The 12324-nt window shown below is 33.5% G+C and overlaps 2 protein-coding genes across 2 annotated transcripts; both read right to left on the bottom strand.

Moving 5' to 3' along the window:
• Window positions 1-1720: 1720 nt before the first annotated feature.
• On the bottom strand, window positions 1721-6810 carry LOC126873976 (vesicular inhibitory amino acid transporter). Its single transcript, XM_050635460.1, has 4 exons — window positions 6435-6810; window positions 5287-5590; window positions 5016-5148; window positions 1721-4941 (listed from the first exon to the last, which is right to left on the bottom strand). Exons 2-4 carry the CDS (start codon window positions 5571-5573, stop codon window positions 3757-3759), a joined length of 1605 nt encoding a protein of 534 aa, XP_050491417.1. The 5' UTR covers window positions 5574-5590; window positions 6435-6810; the 3' UTR covers window positions 1721-3756.
• A 929-nt stretch (window positions 6811-7739) lies between these two features.
• On the bottom strand, window positions 7740-12169 carry LOC126873968 (ubiquitin carboxyl-terminal hydrolase 20-like). The gene is made up of 4 exons (XM_050635435.1): window positions 11427-12169; window positions 9541-11298; window positions 9191-9462; window positions 7740-9113 (listed from the first exon to the last, which is right to left on the bottom strand). Exons 1-4 carry the CDS (start codon window positions 11843-11845, stop codon window positions 8812-8814), a joined length of 2751 nt encoding a protein of 916 aa, XP_050491392.1. The 5' UTR covers window positions 11846-12169; the 3' UTR covers window positions 7740-8811.
• Window positions 12170-12324: the final 155 nt, after the last annotated feature.

Here is a 12324-nt window from a genome sequence, read left to right as displayed (position 1 = left end):
GCAGGCTGAAGAGGCACTACCCGCTAGACCTAAACGCTAGATTCATTTAGTTATCCAAATTAAGCATATGCACTTACTTATAATACTTATAAATTATACTTATCTATAATAAGTATTAACTTATTGTAAATAAACAGCCATGTCACTGCGTCATGCCAGAAAAATTACTGAAAATTCTCAACGCGAGAATTGATTGTAATTTCCACAAATAAATAAATAAAAAAAAAAAAAAAAAAGAAAAGACATTTGTTGGGTCTGAAGGACCTTAGCAGGCAAGTGACTCGGGTTTATGACGAGTGCTTAAGGCTATTGAGGGTACGCCGTACGGAAGAGCGGGCATCTGGTGTCCGTCTGGCCCGCGGTGTGTGACCTGGGCCAGGCAGAGAGTCGCCCGGCGTAACACCAGTGGTCATATTAATTCACTTTTTGGGACTAGATTTCTTTTCTTCCAGGGGATGTACCACGTGTAAAAATAAAAGTATTTCGAGGTTCAAATAAAGAACAAAATGGAGAGCAGTTTTCTACATGGGGATTTTGGATTAAACAACCAGCTACAATGAAATGAAGGCACGTTAAATATCACTTCGTAATTATTGAGCGCATAAAAGCTTATGGTTTATTTTTCGTATGAAATACGGATGCATACATATGTATATACTTTATTGTAGAATAAAACAAAAGAATTTTTTTTTTTAGTAGAATATGTAGGTACATAAATTATGAATCGAGCCAAAACATGTGAATACTTTTTAAATCTTGGTTATTATTTCTTGATAAAATATTGTGATCGTTATAAATTTACAAATTTATACACGAACGTAATCTCTGGGAATAAAAAATGTATTATATATTTTTATGCATGCACTGTTAGTTTCCATAGTGTTGATTAAAGTTTTGCAAAGAATGTTACGGGAATTTCAATGTCACACAAAAGGAGCTTGACATTTTTGAATGTCATGGTACTTAAAAAGAATTCTGTATAAAAAATGGAAATAAAAATAAATACTGCACATGAATATTATATATTGTTATTGATGAATACTGTTTATTAATAAAATTATGTTGTCAAAAAGAAGCGCTTTTATTTCAACTTAGAAACGAACATTTCGTACATTACAATCCAACATCTTTATATCATTTTGAATCGAGTTCCATAAATCGAGCCAGATTCAAATAATATTAATGCATATGTAAGATTGATAAACAATACTGTATCATAAGTACATGTATATCTATTGTCTGTTTAAGGACTGTATCAATTAAAGGTCCGTTGGAAAAAAATTCATCGATTACATTGAAACATGTGTAATTTTGTTTATTATTCTTTATAACGTATGTATTATTCTTTGAAAATATTGTACTCACAAAGGTGAATAATAATTATTCAAACCTCTTTTTAACTATAGTCTTTGAAATAGAAACTTCCTTTTGTAATCATTGTAATCTTCATGCACGACATTCTGCCTAATTTTATTTAATGTCTATTTTTTTTGGTCGACATTTTATAATCAAAGCTTTGTTATACTTCTTAAAATAAAAGATCGATACTATGTATACATATACATTATATATATATACGATACCAATATCTCTTTTTTTAAATAACAAGGCAATATCATATGTAATTTATCAATCTTGCGTTGACTTTTTTTACCATTTGTCTACGTTGATGATGTAAAGAAGGGAACGATTCCTGAAGAAAGGAAAATACTAGTTGAAATAATTTGCAGATGATTTCACTTATACATTAAATTTGATCATAGCCTTAATAATTAACGCTTAACTTCTATAACTCACAATATAACGTTTAATATCATTGACAAAGGTTTCGTTCGATCAATAGATCGTATTACATTAATTATTATTATCATCTTGGAAGACATCATTGGAAGACTCGTTTCATGAATATTATCGTATCTCATTTAAATAACGTATTGTGACTGCGAGATGCTCCTACCCCTTTTTCCCTTAGATTTGATATCTAGATTAAAAAAATAACAAGTTACAGAATACTGAGTAGAACTGTTAATCTTCCTAAATAACAACATTAATATTATTTTTACGATAGCTGATCATGTCATAATGATATTAATATTATTCTGATATCTTTTATTCCTTTTAAGGTGGTGATTATATGGAAGTGCGATTAGCGGTAGGCGGCTTTACCTTTCATTTCATTCAACCTGTTTCCTTTGGTCGTAAAACATCTACTCAATAATAAAAGCCCAATCTTTATGTGTATCTTATAGTCTCTTAATTATAACCGCGCAATATTTCCAACAATTGCCATACACATTCATTACGAACAAGTGTAGTTATAACATTAACCAAGAATGAAGTCGAGAAACATAAAATATTTTCACGTAGTAAAAACTAAGATTGCACTAAGATGCATATAACAATTATCGCTGTATGTGGCTTCTAGATGAATATAAGTGAATTAGATAATCCCTAAATTAATCTTTTCCTCAGGGATCAACTGGTACACTTATTAAGAAGCTAATTATAATACTAGCGAAACGTTCGGACAAAATTGCTGGCGGACATTCGGAGAGGCAGCTCAAACAGTAATAATTGTATAGATCTCGGAAGCTAAGTACCTAATATTTGAGTGAATTTAACGATACAATTGAATTGAAGAACATCTCGCAGCACCGAACTACTGCATTAGCTACATTCGTATTGCTTAAATTAAGTGTGATCTATGCGGCCTGCAAAGGCCTCGGAAGACATTGGATTATTATAACTAATTGTACTCATCCGTACATAACTGGTTACATATTTGCATTCGCTTGCACGACGAGGAGACGTTAGAATAGACTAATTTGTTGTTAACGTGTTGGCAGCTAAGATCCTGAAGTAATCGTAATGAGAAACGTTGTTATTCTCGGTTTTACACGTTCCGCCGACTAAATATCTCTAATTGTAAATTTAACAACGAACAACGCCTCCTCGGCGCGGCGCGTAGTCAACGTGTAGATAGAAATTACAAGATCCGCAATGTAATTATAAAATCCCGAAATCTGCGTAACAGTAGTTAACTTGTACGTACAATATTCACCGTGTGTTTCGCTTGTAAACGTATTGTGGAAGACATCGATCACTTACAACCAGCAATATATTGTTACGTTTACTGCACTCTAAATAGTCTAAATGTTGCCTAGAAAGCCCCTGAATGTCGACGATTTTTGTCAAGGAGAAGGAAGACATAAACCCAAACGAGGATGATAGGACACATGTCGAAGCCAAAATGTATACGCGAATAAATTCATTTTTTCTTCTCTACTAGATTTTTTCGCCTTAAATAGATCATCTGCTAGATATGTGTGAGTTCTGGTTGAATATAAATATACAATCTCAAAATGTCTCGAACCTTTTCGATTAAACAAATCTGTATGTTATATCTATTCAAACAATCGAAGAGATATACATTTTTCTTTTTCATAGAATCTCCCTAGTCGATGACACACAACTAGAATCTTTTTCTTTATTATTTCGTACGATTAACGTTAAAAAACGTTCGAAACCAGCAAAAATATAGACGCCGTTATGTTCTCAAGGGAATACGTAAGCGGATTGCACTGCAGTCGTTAAAAGCGATACGAATATTATCGTACAGTGCATATTCGATACATGTGTCATAAAATTTGATTCCCTTGAGCAGTATATCTACACGTACTTCTTCGTCTTACATGTTTCTATTTCCGTTGGAGAAACAAACGGAGATCGAGGGAGCTTAATCACGCGTGTGATTGTTCAAAACGGCAGACCGATTTCAAAGGCATTAATCAAGGCAGAGCCTGAATCGTATACTCCGATTACACCGAAGAGTACACCGAGAAAGATCACGAAACAATCGTACGCGACTGCACTCCATTCCATGGAGTTTCTCTTTAGCTTTAAATGAAAATAACACGGCCATATAAATGATAACATTGTTCCGGTAAAGGAGCCTATGAACCCCATAAGAATACTGAAGTGGGGAATGAAGATCGCCATAAGAATGGTGAAAACGATCACACCAACTCGCCACGCCAGACCCCAAACTTTCAACTCGCGATCTACAGTCCATATGGTTGGGAAGATCGTTTTGGGTCTGCCTCTAAAGAACGCTCTCTCGAGAAGTTCGCAGGCAGCGTAATACGGCAAAGGATAGGAGAGTGCGGCTTTTATGACCAGGCAAAAATTTACCAGACCCTTAAAACTGGGCGAGTGTAAATTATTCGTGATCACCTGCTGTGTGTCATTCTGGAAAGTTAAAAAACAGATCCAACCAAAGAGCGATTTGAACGCGGCGGCCGCGATGTGGCTCCAGTTTAGCATCCAATCGAACTTGGATCGATCGATCAGATTGCCCTCCAACGTAGGTAAAAATATCTGCGAGGTATAGCTGAATACGATCACACCAAGAGAGATTGGAAAATTCTTTAGATCGGGCATCCATTTTACTTTGGACCAACCCCAATCACCGATTTCTAAAAGACAGTAGCCGACGATGATAGCGTTTATGAACAAGTGAGACATCGTGCACCAAAAACTAAGGACTGAGACATGCTGTAGGGATTTGAGAAAACCGAGAGGTAGTAAAAATATCCCGATCAACATCATCCAACTCCTAGTATCGATTGCACCTTCGGGGAACGTGCCTATCATCAGATCACCACAGACGACCACGTATAAAATACAAGTCATAAGTAATTCGATGATCTGAGCGATATTCACCGCTCTAGCACCCCACGTTGGTCCGAAACATTCTTTCGCAATGGCTACATATGAATCCCGTACGCGTACGCGTTGGCCAGTCGTAGTATCCAATTCATATAAACATTCAACGAGTATCTTGCCAGTATAACAACAGATATGAGCTATACCGATCATCGCAGCAATGGCCCAATAGCCACCTCGTAATACGGCGAATGGCAACGATACGATGAACATACCCTGCAAATCGAATAAATAAATCTAATCTTGCGGTATCGTATAAATACCAGAATCTGTCGTTGAATAAACAATACCTGTATTGCATTTGTAACGTTCCATGCTGCTTGCCATTCATTAATTTTTACTCCTGAGCCACCAAATTCGCCACCACCTTCGTCGTATTCGCTAAATTCACCGCTACTGACACTTCCTGTTCTAATTTTGTCCCTATGAAATTAAATCGCATGTATGAGCTCTTTCTACATAAGAATCTTTCTTCGATCGAATACCGAAGAACGAATTTGCAATAGCTTTATAATAGTCCTTTTTATCTATTACTATACATACGCGAAAACGTTCATTTACCCGTTTCGTTGATAGCTGAAAGAGTCCTCAGCGATGCCTACATTATTCTGCTCCCGATATGCTTGATCTCCATTCATAGTTATCATTTCCGTGTTATCATGACCTTCGTCCAACGATTTGAACTGTGCATGTCCACTTTGTCCTGGAGTTTGTCGTTGACCTGGACCTGGACCGCGAATAAGTTCCATACACGGACTATTCTCTGGCCATTTAGCTTTCAATGTTTCCCAAGCAACGTTTATCGTTGCCCCAAAGGATGGTATGTAGAATCCGCGAAAATTGGCCATTATTTAATTCGTTGCTTCTGAAAGTAGGCATTATTAGTAATTATGCATTCCCTCATTTGAAAATCTTAATAAGCAATATACTCGATTGTTGCTAGTTATTTGCATTATATTTACAAAATTTAAATTGTATATTAACAAATATTATGATATCATTTGTAATATAACATACATAATATGACTGTCAACTGTTGCGGATGAGTAATGTTGTTCGGTGTAACTCGGCAATTAGCATTATCAGTTTTTAAGTATACTAAATATTATATATCAGATATACTTAGAGAATCCTTTCAATTTATACGAATTATACATATGTTCTACGAAAATTGGTAAAATTTCAATATAGAGAAATATCAATGTAATATAAATATATAAATGTTCATATCTTGCAATAAATAATAAAATGAGGGATAGAAATGAGCAATGAAATTCTATAATATTCAATTACTTTAGTATTCAAAAAATTTAATAAGACATTTGCATTAGTTATGGGCATTTTTTAATGATTCTTTTTAGAGTAACTCAACCAACTCTGTCAGTTTATAAAAAATAATTAGAGTAACAGATGCAACACACGATATACAGGTCATTTTAATCGCTTGAATGAGAAGAATGGTTGAGTATATAGAGCGACACAATTCCATTCGATTAACGAGGAAATACTTTGTACACGTGTAATTGAACCCCGTGTTTAAATGACAATCCCTCATTGTGTTCCGTAAGCTCTTAATCGATTTAATCGTTTTTCCATGTACGCTTCCAAACTTTTCATATACGTATCTGATGTCTCTCCTATGAATGTTTGCCCCTGATTTCTTGTACTCTTAAATATCGACCGGAGTCTCGATTTCTTGCTTCACTTACCGAATGACGAATAAAATTCGTCCCGCAAATATTCAGGGAAACTTAGCGGCGTTTGAACAGTGCGACGACAGACGCAACTTCCTCCAGCGCGAGTCTCGTCCCGTTCTCTTTTTTTTATTTTTCCAATTTCCTTGCCAGGCGTAACGAAAGGCTTGAATTAAAAAAGGGTCCAGCAGCAGCAAGTCCGAAGAACGGAAATACTTGAAAATAAAGGGTCGAAACCGTCTAACTACGTGGGCTACGACACCGCATGGTCGTCTACGGTCTACCGCGATCGTCGAGTCCCTAATCGCGAGCCCTTAATCGCGACATAGACTACGGGGATGGCGTATCAGGGGTTGGGAGATCCGAAGAATATGGCCAGCATCCCTCGAACGCGCAAGCCTCGATCGATGTGGTCCATGAGACATCTCTCGACATGTCAGTACTGTATTTAAAAGTCACGTCTCCCCATTTGAAACGAATTAAAAGAGAATGATTGCAAAGACTGACTCACTATGCGTCTCTTATCTAGTATTGCAATATCTGAGTCGATTAGGTGTTTCTTGAGGCACCTAATGTCGCTTTATTGCTATTAGGAGCTCCTCATATTAGAAAAGATGTATTTCCTGTTGATATCTTAAAAGGTCACTTGACAAGACGAGACTGGTATTGAAATTTGTAAGAGGAGGTCGCGATTTAAACGAGCGCTTTTTTAATTAGGCTTGAATTTTAAAGATTGAGCTGTTTTTATTTTTTAAATATTTATTAAATGTGTAAACAATTAATGATCCTTAATCTGTTTTTATTTTATTAGCCTTTCCTTGTATTTTTCTGCGTACCTGCCGATTTCTTCTTTGACCGTTAGTATCATTTTTTTAATAATGAATATTTTTTGTGAAAGCTATGCATTGTCAAAAACAACATCCAATACAATATCATATTTCATATTTCACATTATACATTTTTTAAATACTTGTAAGTACTAATGAACAATGAGAGCAACGGACATATGGATCTTCCGAATTTTCCCAAAGAGAGTTATGTTACATATATTAATAATAATGATAATTTTAATCATGATATCCTACTTTAAAGTGAAATATTAATATATATTATAAATATTAAAGATGACAGCATAGCGTAATTATTTACATAGCGTTAATTATTTACTAAAAAACATTTTGTAATGTAGATAACATTTGAAAATAACAATAATTTTATTATTTTGTATATAAATGTATATAATAAGATGTTATTTTATTATTTACTATGATACAATATTAAAGGTATTATAAGAGGGAAAAACCAATAATTTTTAATAAATAAAGAAATCAACTTGTTTATTATTCATCTTAGATATGTTACTTTTCGTAATGATAATTGATAATTGATATTAACTTTACAATCATTTGTGTCCCTGCGTTTTGTAATTCAAATTATAACATTAACATCCAAACAAGCAATTCACGCATATAATATGAATACTTTACTATAATATATTGTATACAAAATAACCGCTAATTATTGAATTTAATAACTCTGGTAACAATATAAGGCCGTGAGATCACAACAAAAAATGCTTCTAACTTCTACTCTAAAGATATACATATCAATGAATTTATAACTTAAACTGCAGTAGAAGAGTGTGTTTGTGTGTGTGACTACAGCAGAAATTTGACATTTTCTACTAATTTTCTACAGTACGAAGCTTCTGTTACTATCATTCTGTTGTGGTTTTATATATTACTCTTGGTATATTTTACCAGGGTTAACTAAAAATTTTTGCTAAATTAAATCGATTTATTTTTCAGTCTTCCACTTATATGTATATAGTGTATACATTTTTTAAATGAATGCATATAAACCAGAAAATATGTAATTTTGGGTATTTTGTATATGCAGGAATGACACACAGATATTATAGTAAATGTACAAAGAGGAAAAATGTTAAATTTAACATCAAAGTTGGAGGACTAATAATATGTCACCAGCTTAGTCTAAGAATACAGCTAAATATTTGTCTTTAAATAATACAGTCGTAGATACCAAATTTTGTACTAACTAATTGCCCACCAAATACACTTAATACCCACAAATTTACATTAAATTGCACATAGTGACAAACAAAAGACACACAAGCAAACGCCATGAGATATACAGACATTTCTTAAAATTTTTATATAATGTTTCACAATGTTCAAATATTGTATAAGAAGTACTGTGTAGCAAGTAGTTTTATCGAAGGTACTTTTGTTTATCCAACAATAATCTATAACATAACTATGTTATACGATATGACAGTTAGAAATTAATTCTTTTATATGAGGATATCAATTATAACTTTAATGTTCATGTGGAAGTATTAATTTATATTTTATATGTTGAAGTAATTAATTTACTCATTAACATCCCTTTGTGTCTTTTGTGAGTCACTATCCGAAGTTAAACTTTCAATAGCACTATCTGGTTGTGAAATTGTTTCAGAACTCCTAGTCATACAGAGTTTATTAGATTTAACTTCTGTACGACTGGATTTAAAATTCTGATCTAGATTTGAATTTGAAGTGGAATGTAATGATATATTAGACTGAGCAGAAACTGGTCTTTGACATGAATGCAACATTAATTCTGGTCCTCCACCATATGTAGTTAAGAAGAATTGCCAGAGTTCTTCTGGTATTTGTCCATAATCTGAACCTATATATAAGTTTTATATTAAGATACACATATAAACTTATTACAAAGACTTTAACATACTATAATTTGAAACTTACCAACTTTGAGGATATTCTGACCATTCTTATTTATTATAATAGAATTGTTATCAATTGGTCCTGGTGGTTGAGTCTCTTTACCCCGTACAAAACTTTGCCATTGACGTAACCAAGCCATAGCCAATCCATATATGGCAGTAGGATTGTCAGTGTTATGGTTTAGCTGTTGAAATACCTCCATCTCATACTGTCTCCTTTTTTGTAATGATTCATATTTCTCTTCACAACTTGGACATTCATATAAATGTGTACACGCTGGACCCCCTCCAAATCTGAAACATTATTTTAGTCAATAATTTAAGTTCTAAATTAAAGGAATAATTTTGAAACATAATTTATGTAATACTTACGTATTATATAAATATTCCCAAACTGCTTGTGGAATAGGCATGCTAAGTTTATCTACAAATTGTGCTCTAACAGGATTAACACCACCATGTGGACAAAGAAAATCAGAATTATCTATAGGTCCTGGTTCCGAAAATGTATTAAAACGATTTATCCATTGCCGCGATACAAAAAAGTTCAGATCAGACAATTCTCTGGAAGAAATTTCCATCAATTCCATTGTTTTGTCGCGTAACTGCAACATTTCTGGTGACCACTTTTTATAAAATAACACATAAGCCTCACAATGCTTTACAGTTTCTGGCGAGACTTCTGTGACACATTGATCATCAAATTCAAACCATTTATTCACAATAGGATTTAATGCATAACAAGTATAATGACCACCACCAGCTGTACCATGATGACAAATAACTGATATTAAATCATACATGGTTACTTTGGATACACACTCTTTATGCAAATATGGTCGCATATCTAATCCTTCTAATGGAAATGAAACATAATTTGCTATTTTTGAACTAAACATTAATTCATGACGAAACCTTTTTAAATGGACACATAGTATCTCAGGTAGTTCTAAAACTTTTGAAAATTTAATTCCATTTCGCAGTTTGTTACACTTTTCACAACTGTACATATTATCTCCTTTAAGTTCATCTGCACTAAAAAATGCAGAAAGACAGTCATGAAGACTAACAACTGGCCCCCAAAACCAAGAACGCATCCATTGTAAGAACCATGACAGCCAACCAGACTGATTAGTTACATACACAACATCTGAACATGGTCCTGCCTTTTGCGGAGTTAAAGGTCCTTGATGTAACATATCAATATGATCTCTACTTGGAATGGGTAATGACAAATCTTGAAAAGTTTCTACTCTTGTTGAAATTCTATCACAAGTTAAACATTGTACGCTACTTAAAAGTTTTCCATCAAATATATCACTAATGATACTTCGTGTTTTCATTTGTTTCTTAGTCCTGTATTTCACAGGTGAATTTTGTGTTGATCTTTGTTGTTGAGAAAATGGTTGACTTTCTACAGTTGACTTTTTGATATTTCTATTCGTGAATTTGCTTCTTAGTTTTTCTGATTGAGATACTCTAGAATATCTTCTTTTTGTACCACGTTCACCTTCATCACTAAGAGAACTTTGTTCACTTACTCCAGAATCACAAGTTTCATATTCGGCATCTGATTGGCTAGAACCATTGCCATCAATTTCAGTTTCATCTTCATCTGAAGACTGTTCTCCTAGTCCCTTTAATCTCAACACATTGTCGCGATCATCTTCAATATGTTCTTTTAATTCTTCATGTAACTGATCCATAAAACATCTCAAAAATTCTTGAGTATCATGTTGATGATATCCTCTAAACATTGGATGGACTGTTCGAATACCAGATAATATTCCATGTGGTACAACATATCCTCTGGTTTTCTTATTCCACATATCTCGAATAAGGTTTAAATAGCTTAAGCTTAAACCAGGTTTTCTATCTTTGGACATATAGCTAACCATATGACCACAATCCAAAAAGAACTGTGTCAAAGGAGGTACATTTGATAAAGCTTGAAGTGCTGCATTCATGTAACATGTATTACCAATGTTTTGAAGACCAACAAGACCTCTTGGTTTTCCAGAAAAGTCTTTGCTTTCATCCGAGTCTGTACTATCTGGTGAATCACCAGATTTTTCATTAAATAATCCATCTTTCTCATAATTCACTCTATTTATAAGCTCACCATAAAACCTATTGTTTATAAAAAAGAAAATATATTTATTTGGTAAATACGTATGCCTCAAAAGTTTTCAGTATTTATTTTTTTAAGAATATAGTATAAATGAGAATTATATAAGAAGAATAAATAAAATACTTACTTATCCAATATAAGTCGATTAAGATCATCTGTTTTACAATCTATATTAATAGGTGCATCACCAGCAAACTTGTTACTTTGTGGTTTTATATCTACTTGAGTAGGTGACACTGGTGGTGATGGTACATGCCTAGTTATAACTTCTCTTTTACAAGAGTAACACCATATACGATTTGTGGAAAGATTCATATGAGCACAATGATTAGGAAATTTTTGGTTGTGTACAATGCTATGATCCAAATGTGTTTCTGGACACCCGACCCAACGACAATCAGGGAATAAGCATAACCATAAGTTAGGTCCATCCGTATCACATTCACTACATTTTTTAAACTTTTCCTTTTGCGACACAACAATCTCAATAAACGCGAGATCACCGCGATTGGCGATATGAGGACAATTCCTCGAAATCAGAGGCATTTGGATTTTGATATTCGTCCTGTCGATTATTATTGATCGTAGGACGTGAAATCGCGTGTACACTTTAGTTTTTCACATTCGTCTAAAATTTGGTTTACACGCGACTCGAATAATATTATAATCATTTTCTAACCTGACTGGGTCATGTCGTTCTTGGTGATCGAACATTATCCACGAAAACGATTGTCATTGGAGATAGTTGTGTTGAGAAAATTAGGTATTATAATCAGATAGCCAATGTAACAGAAAGAATACAGGTTGGTGTGCATGTTACAATCGATAATCGAATTGAAACCATTTAGAATAAACACATTGTCATGTTTTCGTGATTCATATTAAATTTATGTTGAATAATTAACATTCGCATAATAATTATTATAACTTTTTATTTCTAATATGTATTTATGCCCCCAAAATTTATAATTTATATGTATAGTGATATTAATCACAATACTTATCTTAATCCATTGCGATAGATG

Source organism: Bombus huntii, chromosome 15 (assembly GCF_024542735.1).
Source record: "Bombus huntii isolate Logan2020A chromosome 15, iyBomHunt1.1, whole genome shotgun sequence".
NCBI classification, from domain to species: domain Eukaryota; kingdom Metazoa; phylum Arthropoda; class Insecta; order Hymenoptera; family Apidae; genus Bombus; species Bombus huntii.
This window is presented reverse-complemented; position numbering and strand designations above follow the sequence as displayed.